Raw genomic sequence first — 23,734 nt, 5'->3', positions numbered from 1 at the left:
CTGAGAGGCGGTAGATTTAAAACTGAGATGAGGAGGAACGACTTCTCGCAGAGTGTGGTGAATTTGTGGAACTCGCTGCCCCATAGCACGGTGGAGCCTGAATCGTTGAATGGTTTCAAGAAGGAGATCGATATATTTCCAATAAAAAAGGGATAAGGGATATGGGAACAGGTGGGGCGTTGGATTTGAGACCAGGGAGAGATCAGCCATGATCTGATTGAATGATGGAGCTCGAAGGACTGAATTTGCCTCCTTCTGCTCCTAATCCCCATGTTTCTATTCTAGCACCGAGCCCGGGTATGGTAAGATGTCCGGTATGGTAACATGTCCACTACGGTAAGATGTCCGGTACGGTAACATGTCCAGTCTCCCTCACGTCATTCTTACGTTACCAATTTCTCTTTTCTAACAGGCTGGGCAGCTGGGTCAGGCCGACCTGGTCCCCCAGGACCTCCCGGTGCTCCCGGTGCCCCAGGATCTATCACCGTGACCGGGGACCTTAGGGCAATGATCCAGGGTAAGCATCACTTCAATAACCCCATGCTCAGGTATGGTTTGAGGGAACTTGGTCAAGGTCTGTGTGGCTCAGTGCAGTTAATGGCTATTTGCACACTGCTTGTGTTAGAAAAACATGTTTGTATTGCCAGTGCATGGGGGAGTATGAGCAGGAAATATATCACAAACACATTGAAGAGGTGAAGTAGCACTCAGGGGCTGTCGAATATGTCAGTAACCAAATTGAAAAAGGAACAAGGTTAACAATTGGAGATGATAAACAGGCAGGTGAATGGAGATCAGCCGCCATACAGCTGAATGGAAGAATGGTCTGAAGGGGCTGAATGGACTCTTCCAGCTCCTATATTCTGATATAAAGGTAAACCCAGCAACCCTCACAGGCTGTGGGTGGAATAATCTCCTTCATTCATTCAGTCACCGTGAACCAGAGTTGTTCAGTGAAATGCCGTTAGCAAGTTCAGAGGCCTTTCCTTTGCCAGTGGACACTCTTCCATCTGGGCCTCAGCTGCTGTTTCCCACACAAGGCAAATTATATTTCATTAAAATCAATTTCCCCGCCCAGAACCATCCACTGACTCTGCGCTGATGCTTTTGTGGGCTCATTCCCACCTTTACATTAGTCAAATGACCACATGGACTGGGGTTCTCAGCAAGCAGCGTGATGTTTCAGAGTGAGCACCAACAGAACGCCAGGGACAGTGAGCCTCCAGACGGAGCACCTTCTTTCTATACACCTGCAGCCCAGTTTATTTATTGAATTACCCAGAATCTACATCACAGAAACCCCCCTCCACCCACTAGGTCCGTGCTGGTGTGAAGCCCCCTCCCTCACGACGCTCCTTTCTATTTCCTTCTCTTCCTTTCTGCCTCCTGGTTTTCATGCAGCTTCCCTTAAATACATCCCGATGATTCTTTTCAGCCACTCTCTGTGGGAGCGAGTTCCACATTCTCACCACTCTCTGTGGGAGCGAGTTCCACATTCTCACCACTCTCTGTGGGAGCGAGTTCCACATTCTCACCACTCTCTGTGGGAGCGAGTTCCACATTCTCACCACTCTCTGTGGGAGCGAGTTCCACATTCTCACCACTCTCTGTGGGAGCGAGTTCCACATTCTCACCACTCTCTGTGGGAGCGAGTTCCACATTCTCACCACTCTCTGTGGGAGCGAGTTCCACATTCTCACCACTCTCTGTGGGAGCGAGTTCCACATTCTCACCACTCTCTGTGGGAGCGAGTTCCACATTCTCACCACTCTCTGTGGGAGCGAGTTCCACATTCTCACCACTCTCTGTGGGAGCGAGTTCCACATTCTCACCACTCTCTGTGGGAGCGAGTTCCACATTCTCACCACTCTCTGTGGGAGCGAGTTCCACATTCTCACCACTCTCTGGGTAAAGAGCTTTCCCATTGAATTGATTTGTGACTATCTTATATAGAATCATAGAAACCCTACAGTGCAGAAAAAGGCCATTTGGCCCATCGAGTCTGCACCGACCGCAATCCCACCCAGGCCCTACCCCCATATCCCTACATATTTACCCCCTAATCCCTCTAACCTACACATCTCAGGACACTAAGGGGCAATTTTAGCCTGGCCAATCAACCTAACCTGCACATCTTTGGACCGTGGGAGGAAACCGGAGCACCCGGAGGAAACCCACGCAGGCACAGGGAGAATGTGCAAACTCCACACAGATAGTGACCCAAGCCGGGAATCGAACCCAGGTCCCTGGAGCTGGTGAAGCAGCAGCGCTAACCACTGTGCTACCGTGCCACCCTTAACCACTGTGCTACCGTGCCGCCCTTAACCACTGTGCTACCGTGCCGCCCTTAACCACTGTGCTACCGTGCCGCCCTTAACCACTGTGCTACCGTGCCGCCCTAACCACTGTGCTACCGTGCCACCCTTAACCACTGTGCTACCGTGCCACCCTTAACCACTGTGCTACCGTGCCGCCCTTAACCACTGTGCTACCGTGCCGCCCTTAACCACTGTGCTACCGTGCCACCCTTAACCACTGTGCTACCGTGCCACCCTTAACCACTGTGCTACCGTGCCGCCCTTAACCACTGTGCTACCGTGCCACCCTTAACCACTGTGCTACCGTGCCACCCTTAACCACTGTGCTACCGTGCCACCCTTAACCACTGTGCTACCGTGCCACCCTTAACCACTGTGCTACCGTGCCACCCTTAACCACTGTGCTACCGTGCCACCCTTAACCACTGTGCTACCGTGCCGCCCTTAACCACTGTGCTACCGTGCCGCCCTTAACCACTGTGCTACCGTGCCACCCATATTTCTGGCCCCTAATCTTAATTCCTCCCCAAGTGAAGACATCTTCTATTCATTTATCCTATTAAGCTCTTTCATAATTTTAGAAACCTTGATCAAGTCCAGGTTAAGCATCCCTGGCCTGTTTGGTCTTTTGTGCTGGTTATAATCTCAGGTTATTGAATGTTTGGTTAATTCTGAGATTCTCCCTCCAGATGAGAACATTCGACGTTATTTGATGGGACCACGGGGACCTCCAGGCCCACAAGGACCACCCGGCCGCTCAGGTTACACAGCAGTAGAAGGAGAGACCAATGTCCAGCTCAATTACGGAGACATTGCTACCCGCGTCCGAGATTACATGAGGAGTGAGTGTCAGACGGAGATGTGGCAGATAGAACTCAATGTGGGAAAGTAGGAAGACAACTGGGAAATAAAAATGGGAATACTGTGTAAAGGATGAGAGATTGGAGCTGTGGAAAGACAAAGGGAGTTGGGTATCCGAGTACAGATATTAGTGAAAGATAATCGGTACACAAACTATCAAAAGGCCAATTGGATGTTGGCCTTTTTCACATGAGGGCTGGAGCACCAGGCAGAGGGAGTGACGGTGTTACTGAGCTCTGCTCACACCAGACTGTGGAGTAAGTCTGCATTTCTGGACAGCACAACTCAGGGAGCAGATATTGGTCTTGGAGGGGACACAGTGTAGATTCAGCAGAATGATCACAGGGTTTAAAGGGTTAAATTATAAGGAGCAGTTGCAGAGACCAGGCCGGTATTCCCCTGAGTTTCAGAGATTAGGGGGATGTTCTCATTGAGGTGTTTGCGATAATTAAAGGAGTGAATCGGGTGGACAGAGAGAATCTGTTTCCTCTGGTGGGAGGAGTCCTGAACATGGGGGGCAGAAGCTTAAAATTGAACCCAGGCCGTGATGTCAGGAAGCATTTCTTCACACACTGGGGAGTGGAAATCTGGGACCTCTTCCCCGAAAAAGCCAGGAATCCTGAGGGTCAACTGGAGTTGTTAAGATGGAGATGAATAGATTTTGGCGACGAGTACTGAGTGGTAGCGAGGTGGACGCACTGACCACGCAGTGATGAGGTGGACACACTGACCACATGGTAATGAGGAGGACACACTGACCACACAGTGATGAGGTGGACGCACTGACCACACAGGGGTGAGCTGGACACACTGACCACACAGGGGTGAGGTGGACACACTGACCACGCAGTGATGAGGTGGACACACTGACCACGCAGTGATGAGGTGGACGCACTGACCACACAGGGGTGAGCTGGACACACTGACCACACAGTGACGAGGTGGACACACTGACCACGCAGTGATGAGGTGGACACACTGACCACACAGGGGTGAGGTGGACGCACTGACCATGCAGTGATGAGGTGGACACACTGACCACGCAGTGATGAGCTGGACACACTGACCACGCAGTGATGCTCAAGATGAAAAGATTCATTCCTCATCCAGGTTGACACTGATCCCTGAGCCTGAGTTTTATGCTGTGATGATGATCTTTCCCAAGCTGCAGCACTTTGTAAACCCGATACTGAGTGACAGTGGTGGTTTCATGACTCCTTGTATTTCTGTCTCCCCTGCCAGGTTCAGGAATGAGTCTCGGGGTCCAAGGACCACCCGGCCCTCCTGGCTCACCAGGCTCTGTGTCCAGCAGTGAGCTGATGGCTATTCTACAGAGTAAGTATTGCCAGGCAGCAATGGAATTAAATGTACAAGTTCCGAGCCCGGATTCCCCCCCGAGCCCGGATTCCCTCCCCGAGCCCGGATTCTCCGCGAGCCCGGATTCCCCCCCAGGCCCGGATTCCCCCCCGAGCCCGGATTCCCCCCCCAGGCCCGGATTCCCCCCCAGGCCCGGATTCCCCCACCAGGCCCGGATTCTCCGCGAGCCCGGATTCCCCCCCAGGCCCGGATTCCCCCCCGAGCCCGGATTCCCCCCCAGGCCCGGATTCCCCCACCAGGCCCGGATTCTCCGCGAGCCCGGATTCCCCCCCAGGCCCGGATTCCCCCCCGAGCCCGGATTCCCCCACCAGGCCCGGATTCCCCCCCAGGCCCGGATTCCCCCACCAGGCCCGGATTCCCCCCCAGGCCCGGATTCCCCCCCAAGCCCGGATTCTCCCCGAGCCCGGATTCTCCCCGAGCCCGGATTCTCCCCGAGCCCGGATTCCCCCCCCGAGCCCGGATTCCCCCCCGAGCCCGGATTCCCCCCCGAGCCCGGATTCTCCCCGAGCCCGGATTCCCCCCCCGAGCCCGGATTCCCCCCCGAGCCCGGATTCTCCCCGAGCCCGGATTCCCCCCCGAGCCCGGATTCTCCCCGAGCCCGGATTCCCCCCCGAGCCCGGATTCTCCCCGAGCCCGGATTCCCCCCCGAGCCCGGATTCCCCCCCCCCCCCTGCAGCCCAGATCCCCCCCCAGCCCAGATTCCCCCCCCCTCCGAGCCCGGATCCCCCCCCGGAGCCCGGATACCCCCCCAGCCCAGATTTCCCCCTCCTGAGCCCAGATTCCACCCACCCCCCCCCCCCCGCCCCCGGATTCTCCCCGAGCCCGGATTCCCCCCCGAGCCCAGATTCCCCCCCGAGCCCAGATTCCCCCCCGGAGCCCGGATTCCATCCCAAGCCCGGATTCTCCCCGAGCCCGGATTCTCCCCCCAGCCCAAATTCCCCCCCGAGCCCGGATTCTGCCCCCTCCCCGAGCCTGGATTTCCCCCCCCGAGCCCGGATTGCCCCCCCCCGAGCCTGGATTCCCCCCAGCCCAGATTCCCCCCCCCCGAGCCTGGATTCCCCCGAGCCCGGATTCTCCCCCGAGCCCGGATTCCCCCCGAACCCGGATTCCCCCCGAGCCCGGATTCCCCCCGAACCCAGATTTCAACCCCCCCAGCCCGGATTCCCCCCCCCCACCCCTCCCTGGGCTCGGATTCCCCACAGGCCCGGATTCCCCACCCCGGCCTGGTGAAGGGGTGTAACTTAAACTGCTTTCAGCCATGAGCACTTTGACACAGGATATGATGTATCCGTCACATGATGTGTATTCGGTCTATCAGCAGGAGTATTCGGAGTTGTGTGAGATCTATTGTCTCCTCGTTAACTCTGAGTGTGTCGTCTTATCTTCGAATAAAGAAGCTACATTATTGTTTAACCGATCCTTGTCATGTGATTGGTAGTTAGGTCAAGAGCAGAATGTAATCACAGAACTCCAGCTCCCACCGCTCTCCAGTTGCTGCTGACTCAGAATCCAGCTGCTTCCTTACCCCCAGACTTACACCTTTTCTTTAAACTCATTGGCGTAATCTGTGTGTCACCGGACAGGCTTTTATTTCCCATCACAAATTGTCCCTCAGGAAGGTGGTGGTGAGTTGCCTTCTTGAACTGCTGCAGTCCATGTGGTGTAGGTACACCCACTGTGCTGTTAGGGACTGAGTTCTAGGATTCTGACCCAGGGACAGTGAAGGAATGGTAAATTTTCCAAGTCAGGATGGTGAGTGGCTTCGACAGGAACCTCCAGGTGGTGGTGTTCCCATGTGAATGCTGCTCTTGTCCTTCTCGATGGCAGTGGTCACCATTTTGCAAGGTGCTGTCAACCTGACTCCTCCAATATTCATTGTGCTGGAGCAGGTTTTCTAACTGTTGTTATTGTGTTTTCTGCACATTCTGAACAAACTCTCATTTAATTTAATTTAGCCTCTGCCTTCCGAAGAGTTCTCAGCCAGCCGGGACCCCCTGGGCCTCGGGGTCTCCCAGGACCAGTTGGACCTCCTGGTCTCGGAGGTGGGAACATCCGCGTTGAAGACGTTGTTTCCTACATTCAAAGTAATTTGATTATATTTTTAATAAACATTTTCTCTAATGTTGGTTGTGATGCCCTCCGATTTTGACCAACCCTCAGTGCCCAGTTTCTCTGGTGAGGAATTGGGGCTTGAGGGAGGTGAGGTAGGGATGTGGTGCCCAAGGCTTTCTCGTGGTAAAGATCTGAACCTGCAGAAGTGGCAGTGAGGGTAGGTGCAGTGGGGAGAGGAGATGGAGTGAGACTGAGAGATGTCTGTGGGTGTTCCTGAGTCTGTGGGAAATGATTGATTGGTGCTGGAGTGCAGTGCTGTAAACTGTTGGGCATTAGCTTGTCGGTGATGTCTGAGTGCCAACACCATTCCATCCCCATTGTGTTAGTCCAGCAACACCTAAGCTAATCGCATTGCCTCTGTGTGTCTCCAGGTTCAGGTTATAGTATCGCAGGCCCTCAAGGACCCCCGGGACCTCCGGGACCACCAGGAACAGGGGGCGGTTTATACCCTGAAGATCGACAACAGCTCAAGACTGAAATCATTGATTATTTCTCAAGTAAGTTCCAAAGAAGAGTCGTACGGACTCGAAATGTTAACTCTGTCTCTCTGTCCACAGATGCTGCCAGACAGGCTGAGTTTTTCCAGCGATATCTGTTTTTATTTAATCTCAGTCTGACATGACAAGATTTAAATTTCGGAATTATGATGTAATTGCAATTACAGAGACATGGTTAAAGGAGGGACAGGATTGGCAGCTTAACATTTCGGGATACCGTTGTTTTAGACGGGACAGAAGGGGAAACAGAAGGGGTGGGGGAGTTACATAGCTGATTAGGGAGCAGATCACAGCTGTGTTGAGGGAGGAGACATTGGAGGGATCTTGTAGTGAGGCATTATGGGTGGAGCTCAGGAATAGGAAGGGTAAAATCACAATGTTGGGAGTGTACTACAGACCCTCCAACAGCCCGCAGGAGACAGAGGAGCAGTTGTGTAGTCAGATACTGGAAAGGTGTGTTAAAAAGCAGGGTAGTTGTGATGGGTGACTTTAACTTCCCCCATAGTGACTGGGACTCCCTGACAGCCAGGGGCTCGGATAGAGAGCAATTTGTTCGATGTGTCCAGGAGGGCTTTTTGATACAGTGTGTTGACAATCCAACCAGGAAGGGGGCTATACTAGACTGGGTATTGGGGAATGAGCCGGGTCAGGTGATCGGTGTTTCAGTGGGGGAGCATTTTGGGTTTAGCAACCATAATTCCATAAGATTTTGGGTGGTCATGGATAAGGACAAGAGTGGCCCTCGGGTGAGGTGTTTAATTGGGCGAGGGCCAATTACATCCAAATTAGACAGGAACTGGGGAATGTGGATTGGGAGTGGCTATTTGAGGGCAAATCCACATCTGGCATGTGGGAGGCTACCCTCCCTCCCTACCCTCCCTGCCCTTGAACGTATCTGGGTTTCTAATTCCTGGACGTAGTCTCCAACATCTTCTTGAAGCTCCTCTTCTGTCCACTGTCCACGGCAGCACTGTCGTTGTCCAAACATTCCAGGCCTAAGTAATACTGATATTGTCTGATTAACACTCTTCATCAAATCTAGTCTGTGAGATTATAAAAGATTACATATAATAAGGAGTAGGTTGCCTTCAGGTAATCCCAGGTATTTGCTCTTGTCTGCTCATGCTGTCCTCAGTAAGACTTTCTCTAGAAGTTCTCCAGGGTCTCTCCAGGCTGTAACATTGGGTTGAACAATCCGGCCTGTACTCCTCTCTGAATGGTTGGTAACTGTTGTATGTCTGCTCTCCAGGTGACAGAATGAGATCATACATCACTGGGCCTGCAGGACCTCCCGGACCTCCGGGCCACCTTGTATATTCTGAAGTAGCTCCACGACTTGCCCAATATATGAAAGGTAGGTCATTAATACAAAATCAGGTCGGGATCATTATCACAACGTATCTATGAGCGTACAATTAGGAGCTGGAGTAGGCCATTCGGCCCTTCGAGGCCTGCTCTGCTATTTAATAAAATCATGGCTGACCTGCTTGAGGCCTCAGCTCCTGCCAATCCCATATCTCCCTTCACACCCGGGTCAATCTAAAATCTTTCTAACTCAGCCTTAGAAATAGTGAGCGACCATACCCAGACGGCCCTCTGGCGAAGGGAATTCCACATTCCAATAACCTTCTGAGAGAAAAAATATATCCTCACCTCTGTCTTAAATGGGAGACTCCTTATTTTTAAACCATTGAACCATAGAACCATAGAAAATTACAGCTCAGAAACAGGCCTTTTGGCCCTTCTTGTCTATGCCGAACCATTTTATGCCTAGTCCCACTGACCTGCACTTGGACCATATCCCTCCACACCCCTCTCATCCATGAACCTGTCCAAGTTTTTCTTAAATGTTAAAAGTGACCCCGCATTTACCACTTTATCCGGCAGCTCATTCCACACTCCCACCACTCTCTGCGTGAGAAGCCCCCCCTAATATTCCCTTTAAACTTTTCTCCTTTCACCCTTAACCCATGCCCTCTGGTTTTTTTCTCCCCTAGCCTCAGCGGAAAAAGCCTGCTTGCATTCACTCTATCTATACCCATCAAAATCTTATACACCTCTATCAAATCTCCCCTCAATCTTCTACGCTCCAGGGAATAAAGTCCCAACCTATTCAATCTCTCTCTGTAACTCAGCTTCTCAAGTCCCGGCAACATCCTTGTGAACCTTCTCTGCACTCTTTCAATCTTATTTACATCCTTCCTGTAACTAGGTGACCAAAACTGGACACAATACTCCAAATTCAACCTCACCAATGCCTTATATAACCTTACCATAACACTCCAACTTTTATACTCGATACTCCGATTTATAAAGGCCAATGTACCAAAGGCACTCTTTACGACCCTATCCACCTGTGACGTCACTTTTAGGGAATTCTGTACCTGTATTCCCAGATCCCTCTGTTCAACTGCACTCTTCAGAGTCCTACCATTTACCCTGTACGTTCTGTAAACTGTGTTCCCTAGTTCCAGTCTTTGACAAGGGGGAACACTCTCTCAGCATCAAGATTTTACATTTTCAATAAGATCACCTCTCATTCTTCTAAACTCCAATGGATACAGGCCCACCCTGTTCAACCTTTCCTCATCAAATAATACCTCCATCCCAGAATCATTCAAGTGAATCTTCTCTGAACTGCTTCTAATGTAATGATGTTCTTTATATAAAGAGACCAAGACTGTACACGGTATTCCAGATGCGGGGAGGAGGGGTATTTACCAGCCCCACCGCTGGTGGGAATCCCGATCACCCTGAATGGGCATCAGGCCAAAAACAGGATTCCCCTGCTGGGCGTGAACACAGTTGGGATTCACCCGGCCCGACCTGCCCTGCGATTGAACCCAATTGGGCTCCTGCCCAGAGCGACGGGAATCTGATAATTATTTAAAACCACTGATTGTAAAGAATTATCAGGCTCTTTCAGCGGCCGGCCGCTATTCACTCACCTCCCCAGTGGGAACTGCACCAGGCGGGCTTCGGTGTTGGTCATGAGAACATGGACCTGGCGTGCTGAACCCCGACGGGAGTCAGGGAGATAGGTCCAGTGCCCATGTGCCCCTCTGTCACTGCCCAGCTTCGGAGGGATGTTCCCCAAGGGTCCTGGGGTTGGGTGAGCTTGGGCTGGGGGCAAAGGGTTGACCTTGCCACTCTCCCCCGGGATGGGGGTCTTGTGGCCCCTTTGAGTCCTGGGAAAGGTATTCTTCAGTTTCAGGATGGTGAATTCAGACTCCATCCTGGGGCAAAGTACTCATTACTGTCTCTGTCCTCGAAAGCCATGCGAGTTCCCTGGCCACTTTAATCTCCATGCCCCCTGGACAGCTGAAAGGATTCCAAATCACCGCAGCACTCCATTCAGCAGAAAGGATTCCCCTCTGTCCAGGAAGCTGCAGGTGTGAGAAGATTCCTTTCAAGTCCTCTGACTGATAGAAATCACTCACTTTCACTAAGGGGGGATTTCCCTTCTCCACAGCTGTTCACTCAGCCCTATTGTTTCAACGCAGCATTCATTTCAAGTCTCTGAGCCTTCATTGAAAGCTAAAAGCCTTTGAAATACTTTCCAACCCTTTGAAAACCTATATTTCCATTCAATTTCAGTCCAGTCCTTTTAACTTCCATTTGATTGACAGCTTAATGGTTTTTACTCAACCTCCAGTCAACCATGTTTATTTACCTTTCCCTTCATGCTTGAATGCATCTCAAGGACCCCATTGCTCCTAAGTGCAATGTTTACACAAAAGAGAAACTGAAATGCACTTAGATGTGGGGGGGTCTGAGTGGGGATGGGAGCTTAGGGGATTCTGAGAGGGGGTGGGTGGTGACTGAAGGAGGGGGTTGGGGCAAGTCATTCTCATGCATGTGTGGTGTGCGGGGGTGACCCTTTCAGTGGTGGGGGGTGAGGATGCCCCTCTTTGTTGATGGGTTGGTGGTGATCTCCTTGTGGGGGGAGGGGGTCACCATTTTTGTTTTTGGGGGGAGGGGGAACCTGTCTGTGAACGCAGAGATTGGGGCACACTTTAAAAATGGCACCCGATCTCTAAACAGCAGAACTCGCTGGTGTGATTCCCGAGATATACCCCCATTCCTCCCCAAATTCCCACCACATTTTTACCTGCTCCGCGTCTGCTCTGAAAATCTCCAAATGGTTACTTTCTCTTCATTCTGAAATACTCATCAGAAGCTCGTAAAGATTAAGCAAAGTATAATCTACCCAATCACTTGGTAATCACTGAGAAATCTGCATGGGGAAACTGCTCTTTGTAACAATATCTGACATTCTGCTTTCTGATGAGATCATGATGTGGAGGTGGCAGTGTTGGACTGGGGTAAACACAGTAAAAAGTCTCACAACACCAGGTTAAAGTCCAACAGGTTTATTTGGTAGCACAAGCTTTCGGAGTCTCGCTCCTTCATCACTCACCTGAAGAAGGAGCAACACTCCGAAAGCTTGTGTTACCAAAGAAACCTGTTGGACTTTAACCTGGTGTTGTGAGACTTCTTACTCTGATGAGGTGCCAGTTGTTATCGGTGCTACAATTTTAGGATTGGTGTACACCAATCTCCAGCGGACCAAGAATGGAAAATCACTTTGGTTGTCAGAGAATCCCAATCCCACCTCAACTTAGAACCAGTTTTCAGACTCTTTGAAGCAGGGCATTTGTTACGGGATTATACACGCAGGGAGATACACGCAATTCACAATATACACAGCATTGAATATAACTCTGTCCAAATGATCACCTTTTCTTAATGAAACTAAATGAACCACTTTGCTCTTGGGATCGGGAGACAGCGTCTGATCTTTACCAGTGAATCAGCTGAACCCAGACACAGTGGAACCGCACTTTCTGACTTGGACACTTGCTGTTTCAGATAACGGACTGATTGAGACCCGCACCATCATCGTTGGGGGTCCTGGACATAACAGAGTGTTCTGGCAGGATGGAACCAACAGAACGGAGCTGGAGTTGAAGGAGTTCATGAGGGGTAAGACCGTGAATTAATGCTGGCACAGCGTGTAAATGTTTATTTCCCAATCTTTCATCTCACTGGCTAAGGAGACAGACTGTCCTGTTTTTCACCCAGCTCCCAGATGCCGCAGCTGTCCTCGCCACCCCTGCTACCAGCTCACCTTCCAGCAACCTTGTGGGCCACATTTTTAAAAAACCTAAGCTTGTGATTGTTAGTCTAACGAAATGGGAACATTATGGGATGTCCGTTTCTAGCAATGTCAGGATGCTTAGTCACGCAGTCTACATCCTCGGGGTAAATTTTCCTGTTCTGCCCGCCACGGGAATGGTAGGGGGCGAGGGGGGGACCATGGAAAGGTCCGTTGAACTTGGACAGGGTTTTCCGGTTTCAGGGCGATTGCAGCCGGATAATCCCTTCCCTCGTGTCTCACAGGAAACAAAGGGTGATAGTCAGTGATTTTTTTGAGAATGGAAAATAGCTTCCAGTGCTGTTCCCCAGGGCCCAGTGTTGGTCCTTATTGTTTGTTGTTTATATGAATGATTTAGATTTAAATGTGGGAGGCATGATTGGCAAATTTGCAGATGTTGAAGATGTTGAGGCTGAGGCGGTGAGGGACCTTGGAGGTCTCTCCAGAGGTCCCTGAAGGTGGCAGGACAGGTGGACAAGAAAACATATGGAATACTTTCCTTTATTGGGTGAGGTATTGAATATAAAAGCAGAGATGTAATGATGGAACTGTATAAAACGTTGGTTAAGCCACAGGTAGAATTTTGTTTGCAGTTCTGGTCACCACATTACAGGAAGGACGTAATTGCTCTGGAGACGGCGCAGAGGAGATTGACAAGAATGTTGCCAGGGCTGGAAAATTGCAGCTGTGAGGAGAGATTGGATAGGCTGGGGTTGTTTTCTTTAGAACAGAGAAGGCTGAGGGGTGACCTAATTGAGGTGAACAGAATTATGAGGGGCCAGATAGAATAAGCAGGAAAGACTTACTAGGATGCTACCGGGACTTGATGGTTTGAGTTATAAGGAGAGGCTGAATAGACTGGGACTTTTTTCTCTGGAGCGTAGGAGGCTGAGGGGTGACCTTATAGAGGTCTATAAAATAATGAGGGGCACAGATCAGCTGGATAGTCAATATCTTCTTCCAAAGGTAAAGGAGTCTAAAACTAGAGGGCATAGGTTTAAGGTGAGAGGGGAGAGATGCAAAAGGGTCCAGAGGGGCAATTTTTCGCACAGAGGGTGGTGAGTGTCTGGAACAAGCTGCCAGAGGCAGTAGTGGAGGCAGGTACAATTTTGTCTTTTAAAAAGCATTTAGTTACATGAGTACGATGGGTATAGAGGGATATGGGCCAAATGCAGGCAATTGGGATTAGCTTCGGGGTTTAAAAAAAAGGCGGCATGGACAAGTTGGGCTGAAGGGCCTGTTTCCCTGCTGTAAACCTCTATGACTCTATGAGTTGTTTCCCCTAGCTAAGGGTCAATAACCAGGCAACATAAGAATGATAAGAATTCACTTCACCTATCCATATCCATATCCATTTGTAAATTTCTATTATCACAACTTACTATCCCACCTTCAGCGTCATCTGCACTTCCTTTAAGACTCTAGGATGTTGGCCAATAGGCCCTGGGGACTTGCCTGCCTTCAATCCGAATAATTTGTTGAGTACTTTTTCCCTCGTGATGATAGTTCTAAGTCCTGGAATGCGCTGCCAAGTAGGGTGGTGGAGGCAGGCACGCTGACATTGTTTAAGACTTACCTGGATAGTCACATGAGCAGCCTGGGAATGGAGGGATACAAACGATTGGTCTAGTTGGACCAAGGAGCGGCACAGGCTTGGAGGGCCGAAGGGCCTGTTTCCTGTGCTGTACTGTTCTTTGTTCTTTGTTCCTCCATTTCAATATTTTCTGCATTTTCTGTTACTATTGGGATGGTACTTGTGTCCTCCACTGTGAAAACTCAGGCAAAATATTGATTTAGTGTCTCAGCCATTTCTGTGTTTCCAACTATTAACTCCCTAGTCTTATCTTCTAAGGGACCAACATTCACTTTAGCGACTCTCTTCCACTGTATATACTTATGGAAGCTTTTGCAGTCTGTTTTTATTTTGCTCTAATTTTCTTTCATAATTTATCTTTGCTCTTTTTAAACATTTTTAGGTTTAAAGTGATTGGTAGAAGGATTAGAGGGGACATGAGGAAAAGCGTTTTCACCCAGAGGGTAGTGGACATTGGAATTTAATGTCTAAATTGAAGTGCTGGAAGCTGAAAGGCCAGGTGTTGGAAAATGGGAATAAAATGAACAGCTTGTTCTTTTTTTCTCTTTTTTGTCTGGTGCAGATTGATGGGCTGAATGGCCCGCCCTAACTTTTCTATGGTTCACTGATGCTGTTGTGACACAGGTCAAACATTGATATAGTCAAGTGATCCCCTGGACCCCTCTTATGAATCAGTCTATTATCCAATGGACTACAGCAATGGGATATCATCCAGTAAATGCTTTTTATCTTTGGCCTCCTGTAGATGGTGGATGGAATGTACACACGTCACACAGTTCATCCCGACACTCACTGATACCTGGGGAGTCTGGCCGTTTTGAGTTTGACTGGGAGAAAGCCTTCAATGGGAACAGGACGGCATACGAGAAATACCTGCGAGGTGAGAAGTGGTATTTTTACAGGATTCCCAGGACTCTACGGGATCCCTGACCTTGTGCTGTTTCACTGATAAACATTGGACCCCCACCTCCACCCCCGCCCGTGCCTTCCTCCTCAGGCACCAATTGGGACCAAAAGAGCCTCATAGAGGCCACTGGTATTTAATCTGGGATAAATTTAACAAGTCACTTGGACAAATATGGATTAATTAAGGAAAGCCAGTGTTGATTTCAGGAAATGCGAACTGGATTGAATGTTTTGATGAGTGGACAGGGAGGGTCGATGAGGCTCATGCGATTGATGTGGTGTACATGGATTTCCAAGAAGTGTTTAATAAAATACCACGTAACAGTCTTAGCAGCAAAGTGAGAGCTAAAGGGATAAAAAGGAGAATGGCAGCATGGATACGGTGTTGGCTGAGTGACAGGAAACAGCAACACAGACTGTTTCAGACTGGAGGAAGTTATATTGTGGCCTTCCCCAGGGAACCACTGCCTTTCTTGATCTGTCGGAATAATCTGGATGTGGGCACAATTTCAGACTTTGCAGATTTACTAATTGTGAACTATGAAGATACTGATAGACTTCACAAGGACATAGTCAGCCTGGTGAACTGGGCCACAATGGGCAGCAGGTGGAATTTAATGCAGAGAATTGGGAGGCAATTCATTCTGGCAGGAAGAATGATGAGAGGCAGGAGAGTGTGGTGGAGACAGATTCACACAGCGAGTGGTTAGGTTCGGGAATGCACTGTCTGAGAGTGTGGTGGAGACAGATTCACACAGCGAGTGGTTAGGTTCAGGAATGCACTGTCTGAGAGTGTGGTGGAGACAGATTCACACAGCGTGTGGTTAGGTTCGGGAATGCACTGTCTGAGAGTGTGGTGGAGACAGATTCACACAGCGAGTGTTTAGGATCGGGAATGTACTGTCTGAGAGTGTGGTGGAGACAGATTCACATAGTGAGTGGTTAGGATCTGGAATGTACTGTATGAGAGTGTGGTGGAGACAGATTCACACAGCGAGTGGTTAGGATCTGGAATGTACTGTCTGAGAATGTGGGGAGACAGATTCACACAGCGAGTCGTTAGGATCTGGAATGTACTGTCTGAGAGTGTGGTGGAGACAGATCCACACAGCGAGTGGTTAGGATCGGGAATGCACTGTCTGAGAATGTGCGGAGACAGATTCACACAGCGAGTGGTTAGGATCTGGAATGTACTGTCTGAGAGTGTGGTGGAGACAGACTCACACAGTGAATGGTTAGGATCTGGAATTTACTGTCTGAGAGTGTGGTGGAGACAGATTCACACAGCGAGTGGTTAGGATCTGGAATGCACTGTCTGAGAGTATGGTGGAGACAGATTCAGCTGTGGCCTTCAAAAGAGAATTGGATCATTATCTGAAGAGAGATAATTGTGAGGAGAAGATAGGGGAATGGGGCTAGGTAAGTTACTCTTACAAAGAGCTAACATGGGCGAGACAGGCCGAATGGTCACTTTCTGTGTTAGAACTATTCAATGATTCCTCATTGGCATCTCTAACTTCTAACCTCCAGTAATTGGACAGTAATATGATCAAACAATTCCTATCCAAATGCCCTGACCTTGTGTTACTTCACGACAACTCTAGTATCACAATGTATCGCATTGCCAGCCTTCTAACCAGATCCGACATCCTCCTTTATAGATAACGGCTGGACTGTGCACAGATCACACAGCTCAGGAAGCTCTGGGACAACCAGCTTTCTTGAAGATAACTGGAAGAAAATTTTTAATGGGAACAGGACAGCATACGAGGAATACCTGAGAGGTGAGAGCAGTGGGATTTGTGGAGGATTTCTAACGGTGGTGTGGGATTTCTCGGTGATGGGATCTCCTGATGTTGGGGGGGTTTCTTTCCATTAGAAGAATTCCCTAGAGTGAGATTAGTCAGCATCCTGTGCATAATCATTTTAGGAACATAGGGACCATTTTCCTGCACTATTCCCGTATCCCTTCATATCATTAGTATCCAGAAATCTATCAATTTCTGTTCTGAACACGCTCAGCGTTTAAGCTTCCTGTTACGATCCCAGCTGCAATTACACCTGGACAAGTCAAATCCCAGTGTGAAAGCTGGCTTGACAGATCCTAACTTTGTTCTTTTGTTTAAAACTGTGGAGGATAGTTACTGAACACATTCACAGGAGTTCACTGAGGAATTTCTAATATAAGGAATAAAATATTTATTACATAAGGAAACCAGATAAAAAGGTTGGAAAGATCTCAATGCAAATGCAAGAAAATGATCTGAGTTCAGAACATTCCCTTTTTCCCAGCAATACACTCACAGACACAAAACTCCAGTGAAGATTTAACACTATCTAAACACTAAAGCTTGTTGCTTCAGCTAGCCCAGTTGCAAATAGTTTTCTTCTGGTGGAGTTCTGAGCATTCGCTAGGTAGTTTTCTTCCAGTGGTATTTCCTGAGACACACAAAACTGAATTCTAAACTATCACTTCAACTGCAAAGCAAACACGAGTTCCCTAAACTCAGTTCCCCATCAGCCTTGCAATATTTCTTATCAAAGAGCCCAGAACTCCGACCTTCCCTCTCTGACGTACACACTCTGGACTTCTTTTCCATTTTTCCCGGAAACCTGTCGCTATGCAACAGCAGTTTTTTTTTACTTTGTTTTCCCCAAAATCACTAAACTGCTAAATCCTTTCTAACCAATCCCTTCACTTCGAGGGTTGTAAAACCTCATTAAAGTGCATGTATACAAATAAATCCAGAAAACCTGAACTGTTTGCTCGGTGGCCCTCCAGACTTCCCAGCACCAAGCTCACAAAAAAAACCTAAACTGAAACCATAAGACCATAAGACATAGGCCACTCGGCCCATCGAGTCTGCTCTGCCATTCAATCATGGCTGATATTTTTCTCATCCCCATTGTCCTGCCTTTTCCCCATAACCCCTGATCCTCTTATTAATCAAGAACCTATCTATCTCTGTCTTAAAGACACTCAGTGACCCGGCCTCCACAGCCTTCTGCGGCAAGAGTTCCACAGATTCACCACTTTCTGGCTGAAGAAATTCCTCCTCATCTCTGTTTTAAAGGATCGTCCCTTTAGCCTGAGGTTGTACCCTCTGGTTCTAGTTTTTCCTACTAGTGGAAACATCCTCTCCATGTCCACTCAATCCAGGCCTCGCAGTATCCTGTAAGTTTCAATAAGATCCCCCCTCATCCTTCTAAACTCCAACGAGTATAGATCCAAAGTCCTCAAACATTCCTCATACGACAAGCTCTTCATCCCAGGAATCATTCTTGTATAATTATTATAAACCATATTGCATCTTTCTTTACACACAATTATAAATAAAATTAAACAAGTTATTCTTGTTCCTCACATTCCATAGCCCTCTTTGGGTAGAGAATTTGAAAGTTCCGCCAACCTCTTGGTGAAGAAATTCTTCCTCACCTCAGTCTCAAATGGCTTGCTCCTTATTTTGAGATTGTGTCCCCTGGTTCTAGACTCACCAGCCAGGGGAAGCATTGTACCCACATCCACCCGGTCACACCCTGGGAGAATAAGATCACTCCTCATTCTATGAAACTCCAGGGGATAGAGGTCAGTTCCTCCAATCTTTCCTCATATGACAATCCTGCCATCCCAGGAATCAGTCTGGTGAACTTCTGTTGCGTTCCAGTATATCCTTCCTTAGATAAGGAGACCAAACATACCATTTGCCTTCCTAATTGTTTGTTACACATGACTGATAACTTTCAGTGACTCGGGGTGTCTGACAAATATTTTGGATGATGAGGGTCAGTACTAATGGGGTGCTGCACTGTCAGAAGTGCCCCCCGAGTGGAATCGAGGATCCCATGCAACATTTGGAAGAGACAGTCTTTCCACGCTTCCGGCCAAGCTTTATCTCTCACCAATATTTTTAAAACGGATTATCCTGTCATTGTCCCATTGCTGTTTTTTGGGACATTGCGTAAAGTCGATCCATATTTTCTGCAGCGTAACAATAACTTGAACATTCCCAGCAAGTCCAAAACAAGTTCGGCATTGATCCGACCACTCCCAGTTCTTGTTCTGACATGAGGTTGTGTAACTGTTTCAGAATTGTTGCCAAGTTTGGAACAAACCTTCCATAATAGTTCACCAATCCTGGAAAGGAACGTAACTGATTAATATTCCGAGGTGCAGCTGCCTCCGTGCTAGCCTTAACCTTAGAAGGAGATTTGTGAAGGCCTGTGGCATTAATCATGTGTCTCGAATACTCAGTGAAGGGCTGGAAGAACTCACACTTGTCCTTGCGGACTCTCAGACCATAATCTTCCAGTCACTAAACAGCAGCATCCAAAGATGTTCGATTTTGTCTCTCCCAGTGACTAGAATGTTATCCAGTTAACACTGGACTCCACTCAGTTCACTCAGGATCTGATGCACTGTTCTTTGAAACAATGCAGGAGCTGAGGTGATAACAAATGGCAATCTTCGGTACTGGAATAAGCGTTTATGAGTCATGGCCGTCAGAGGTTCCTGTGACTCTTCTTGTCCACATTCATCTGTAAATAAGCCTGGCTCAGGTTAATTTTGCTGAAATATTGGCTTCCTGCCAATCCTACAAACAAGTCTTCAAAATGTGGTAACGGGTACTGTTCCGCACTTAATATTGAATTAATGGAGACCTTGAAGTCTCTGCAATTCCTTATGGATCCATCCTTAATGATGACTGGAACTTTTGGTGTGGGCTCATTCACTGACGCTGACAAGTTCCAAGACTTTGATTTGATTTATTATTGTCACATGTATTAGTATATAGTGAAAAGTATTGTTTCTTGCGCGCTATACAGACAAAGCATACTGTTCATAGGGAAGGAAAGGAGAGAGTGCAGAATGTAGTGTTACAGCCATAGCTAGGGTGGAGAGAAAGATCAACTTAATGCGAGGTAGGTCCATACAAAAGGCAGCAGGGAAGAAGCTGTTCTTGAGTCGGTTGGTACGTGATCTCAGACTTTTGTACTTTTGTATCTTTTTCCCGACGGAAGAAGGTGGAAGAGAGAATGTCCAGGGTGCGTGGGGTCCTTAATTATGCTAGCTGCTTTGCCAAGGCAGCGGCAGTGTAGACAGAGTCAATGGATGGGAGGCTAGTTTGCGTGATGGACTGGGCTTCATTCATGACCCTTTGTAGTTTCTTGCAGTCTTGGGCAGAGCAGGAGCCATACCAAGCTGTGGTACGACCAGAAAAAATGCTTTCTATGGTGCATCTGTAAAAATTGGTGAGAGTCGTTGCTGACATGCCAAATTTCCTTAGTCTTCTGAGAAAGTAGAGGCATTGGTGGGCTTTCTTAATGATAGTGTCGACAAGACTCCCACCTTCGCAAGTTCTTCAAAATTAATCTCCACCTTCGGCCTAATAGCATATGCTACACACCTTGCCTTCAAGCATTTTGCTTGCCTATCTCCTGTTATTTCAAATTTAATTGTAATATCTTTCATGCTCCCTAATACTCCATCAAAAATGTCTTTGTACTTCTTTACAATTTTTGAGAGGTCTGATTCTCCATTGGTCATCATATTGACTTCGACCCAGTTCCATCAAATCTTCTCCAGCCTTGTACGACCCATCAACGCTGGATAGTTGCCCTTTACTAAATGTAGAGACAAATCTGCTGTTTGCCCATTAAGTTGCATAGCTACTTCGATGCAACCCTTCAGTGGAAGCACTTCACCTGTGTACATCATCATAACTATCCTTGACAGCTTCAAAGGAATGTGTTTACGTTTCTCCTTGTAAACAGTCTCTGGCAGCAGGGAGACTGCTGCCCCTGTGTCAACTTCCATCCTTACTGGCTGTCCCTCCAGCAGTGGCGTGACCTAGTATTGGTGTGTAGCACGAGCGATGTCTAGCACATTCAGTGATAATTCCTCTCCAGACTATGTTTTTTTGACCCTTCTGTACAGCAAGGCCATTTCTCCTTTTGTTTTATTTAAATGCTGTCTTAGTTTATTCTTGTTTTATATTTTTACTTGAAGCTTGCTTGTTCTTCCAGCAGGCATGTGCTATGTGTCCATTTTTTCTCAAAGTTTCGACATACCATGGATGGAGATTTTCCATCCCACCTGCCATGTGAATTATAGTGGGCGGGGCAGAGAATTTAGCGGACCGTTTAAAGGTCCATTGACCTCGAGCGGGAACTTCCGGTCTAGTAGCGTGGGGCCAGAAAATGCCGCCCCATGTCGTTACACCATCATTCCACTGCAAAATGTCCTGGCTTTGCACACCGGTGACATATATGAATTTCAAGGTTCTTGGGTGTCGATTCAGCCTCCATTTTGTGTGTTCGAGTACATGAACTCCAGAGCTGAGCTTCTTTAGAGTCATAGAGTCATAGAGGTTTACAGCATGGAAACAGGCCCTTCGGCCCAACTTGTCCATGCCACCCTTTTTTTTAAAACCCCTAAACTAATCCCAATTGCCCGCATTTGGCCCATATCCCTCTATACCCATCGTACCCATTTAACTATCTAAATGATTTTTAAAAGATAAAATTGTACCCACCTCTACTACTACCTCTGGCAGCTTGTTCCAGACACTCACCACCCTCTGTGTGAAAAAATTGTCCCTCTGGACACTTTTGTATCTCTCCCCTCTCACCTTAAACCTATGCCCCCTAGTTTTAGACTTCCCTACCTTTGGGAAAAGATATTGACTATCTACCTTGTCTATGTCCCTCATTATTTTATAGACCTCTATAAGGTCACCCCTCAGCTTCCTACGCTCCAGAGAAAAAAGTCCCAGTCTATTCAGCCTCTCCTTATAACTCAATCCATCAAGTCCCGGTAGCATCCTAGTAAATCTTTTCTGCACTCTTTCTAGTTTAATAATATCCTTTCTATAATAGGGTGACCAGAATTGCACACAGTATTCCAAGTGTGGCCTTACCAATGTCTTGTACAGCTTCAACAAGACGTCCCAACTCCTGTATTCAATGTTATGACCGATGAAACCAAGCATGCCGAGTGCTTTCTTCACCACTCTGTCCACCTGTGACTCCACTTTCAAGGAGCTATGAACATGTACCCCTAGATCTCTTTGTTCTGTAACTCTCCCCAACACCCTACCATTAACTGAGTAAGTCCTGCCCTGGTTCAATCTACCAAAATGCATTACCTCGCATTTGTCTAAATTATACTCCATCTGCCATTCGTCAGCCCACTGGCCCAATTGATCAAGATCCCGTTGCAATTGGAGATATCTTTCTTCACTGTCCACTATGCCACCAATCTTGGTGTCATCTGCAAACTTACTAACCATGCCTCCTATATTCTCATCCAAATCATTAATATAAATGACAAATAACAGTGGGCCCAGCACTGATCCCTGAGGCACACCGCTGGTCACAGGCCTCCAGTTTGAAAAACAACTCTCTACAACCACCCTCTGGCTTCTGTCAAGAACTACCAAATAAAAAGCATTTAGATAGTTACATGGGTACGATGGGTATAGAGGGATATGGGCCAAATGCGGGTAATTGGGATTAGTTTAGCGGTTTTAAAAAATACCAAGAATATACCAAATAAACCTGTTGGACTTTAACCTGGTGTTGTTAAAACTCTTACTGTGTTTACCCCAGTCCAACGCCGGCATCTCCACATTCTGTCAAGAAGCCAATTTTGTATCCATTTAGATACCTCACCCTGGATCCCGTGAGATTTAACTTTATGCAACAACCTACCATGCGGCACCTTGTCAAAGGCCTTGCTAAAGTCCATGTCGACAACATCAACTGCACTGCCCTCATCTACCTTCTTGGTTACCCCTTCAAAATTTGTGAGACATGATTTTCCACTCACAAAGCCATGCTGACTGTCCCTAATCAGTCCTTGCATCTCTAAATGCCTGTAGATCCTGTCTCTCAAAATACCTTCCAACAATTTACCCACCAAAGATGTGAGGCTCACTGGCCTGTAGTTCCCAGGCTTTTCCCTGCAGCCCTTTTTAAACAAAGGCACAACATTTGCCACTCTCCAATCTTCAGGCACCTGACCCTTGACTATCGATGATTCAAATATCTCGGCTAGGGGACCCACAATTTCCTCCCTAGCCTCCCACAACGTCCTGGGATATACCTCATCAGGTCCCGCAGATTAATCAACCTTGAAGCACTTTCAGACTTCCAGCACCTCCTTCTCTGTAATATGTACACTCCTCAAGACATCAATATTTATTTCCCCAAGTCCCCTAACATCCATGCTTTTCTCAACAGTAAATACTGATGAGAAATATTCATTTAGGATCTCGCCCATCTCTTGTGGATCCGCACATAGATTACATTGTTGATCCTTAAGAGGCCCTACTCTCTCCCTTGTTACTCTTTTGCCCTTTATGTATTTGTAGTAGCTCTTTGGATTCTCCTTTGCCTTATCTGCCAAAACACTTTTGTGTCCCCTTTTTGCCCTCCTGATTTCTCTCTTAACTCTACTCCTCCACCCCCTCTTCAAGAGATTCACTTGATCCCAGCTGCCTGTGCATGTCATGTGCCTCTTTCTTCTTCTTGACCAGGGCCTCAATATCCTGAGTCATCCAGGGTTCCCGACTTCTGCTAGCCTTGCCCTTCACTCTAAGCTTCTTTAGCAGCCAATTCCATAGAAACAACAATTTCCACAGCCTTTTTCAGAATAAGGTTACTGTCTGTTTGTAACTGTTTCTGTATTGCTTCAATACAGAACTGGACTGGAGGCAGGTTGCTCGGACTGGAGGCAGGTTGCTAGCGAAGTGGCACAGGGATCAGTGCTTGGTCCTCTGCTATTTGTGATTTTTACTAATGACTTAGAGGAGGGGGCTGAAGGGTGGATCAGTAAATTTGCTGATGACACCAAGATTGGTGGAGTAGTGGATGAGGTGGAGGGCTGTTGTAGACTGCAAAGAGACATAGA

At 47.9% G+C, this 23,734-nt stretch overlaps 1 protein-coding gene across 1 annotated transcript in view; it reads left to right on the top strand.

The window, feature by feature from the left end:
- Positions 1-23,734, top strand: part of LOC144500302 (uncharacterized) — a 138,081-nt gene that overhangs the window by 95,296 nt on the left and 19,051 nt on the right. Inside the window, exons 48-56 of the mRNA XM_078222989.1 lie at positions 413-517; positions 3,008-3,160; positions 4,422-4,514; positions 6,512-6,640; positions 7,040-7,165; positions 8,415-8,519; positions 12,038-12,151; positions 14,663-14,797; positions 16,485-16,607. Coding sequence (XP_078079115.1) covers positions 413-517; positions 3,008-3,160; positions 4,422-4,514; positions 6,512-6,640; positions 7,040-7,165; positions 8,415-8,519; positions 12,038-12,151; positions 14,663-14,797; positions 16,485-16,607 — 1,083 coding nt within the window. The remainder of the gene's footprint in view (positions 1-412; positions 518-3,007; positions 3,161-4,421; positions 4,515-6,511; positions 6,641-7,039; positions 7,166-8,414; positions 8,520-12,037; positions 12,152-14,662; positions 14,798-16,484; positions 16,608-23,734) is intronic.

This window comes from Mustelus asterias, chromosome 11 (genome assembly GCF_964213995.1).
Source record: "Mustelus asterias chromosome 11, sMusAst1.hap1.1, whole genome shotgun sequence".
NCBI classification, from domain to species: domain Eukaryota; kingdom Metazoa; phylum Chordata; class Chondrichthyes; order Carcharhiniformes; family Triakidae; genus Mustelus; species Mustelus asterias.
Note: the sequence above shows the minus strand (reverse complement) of the source record. Positions and strands in the feature narration are given on the sequence as shown.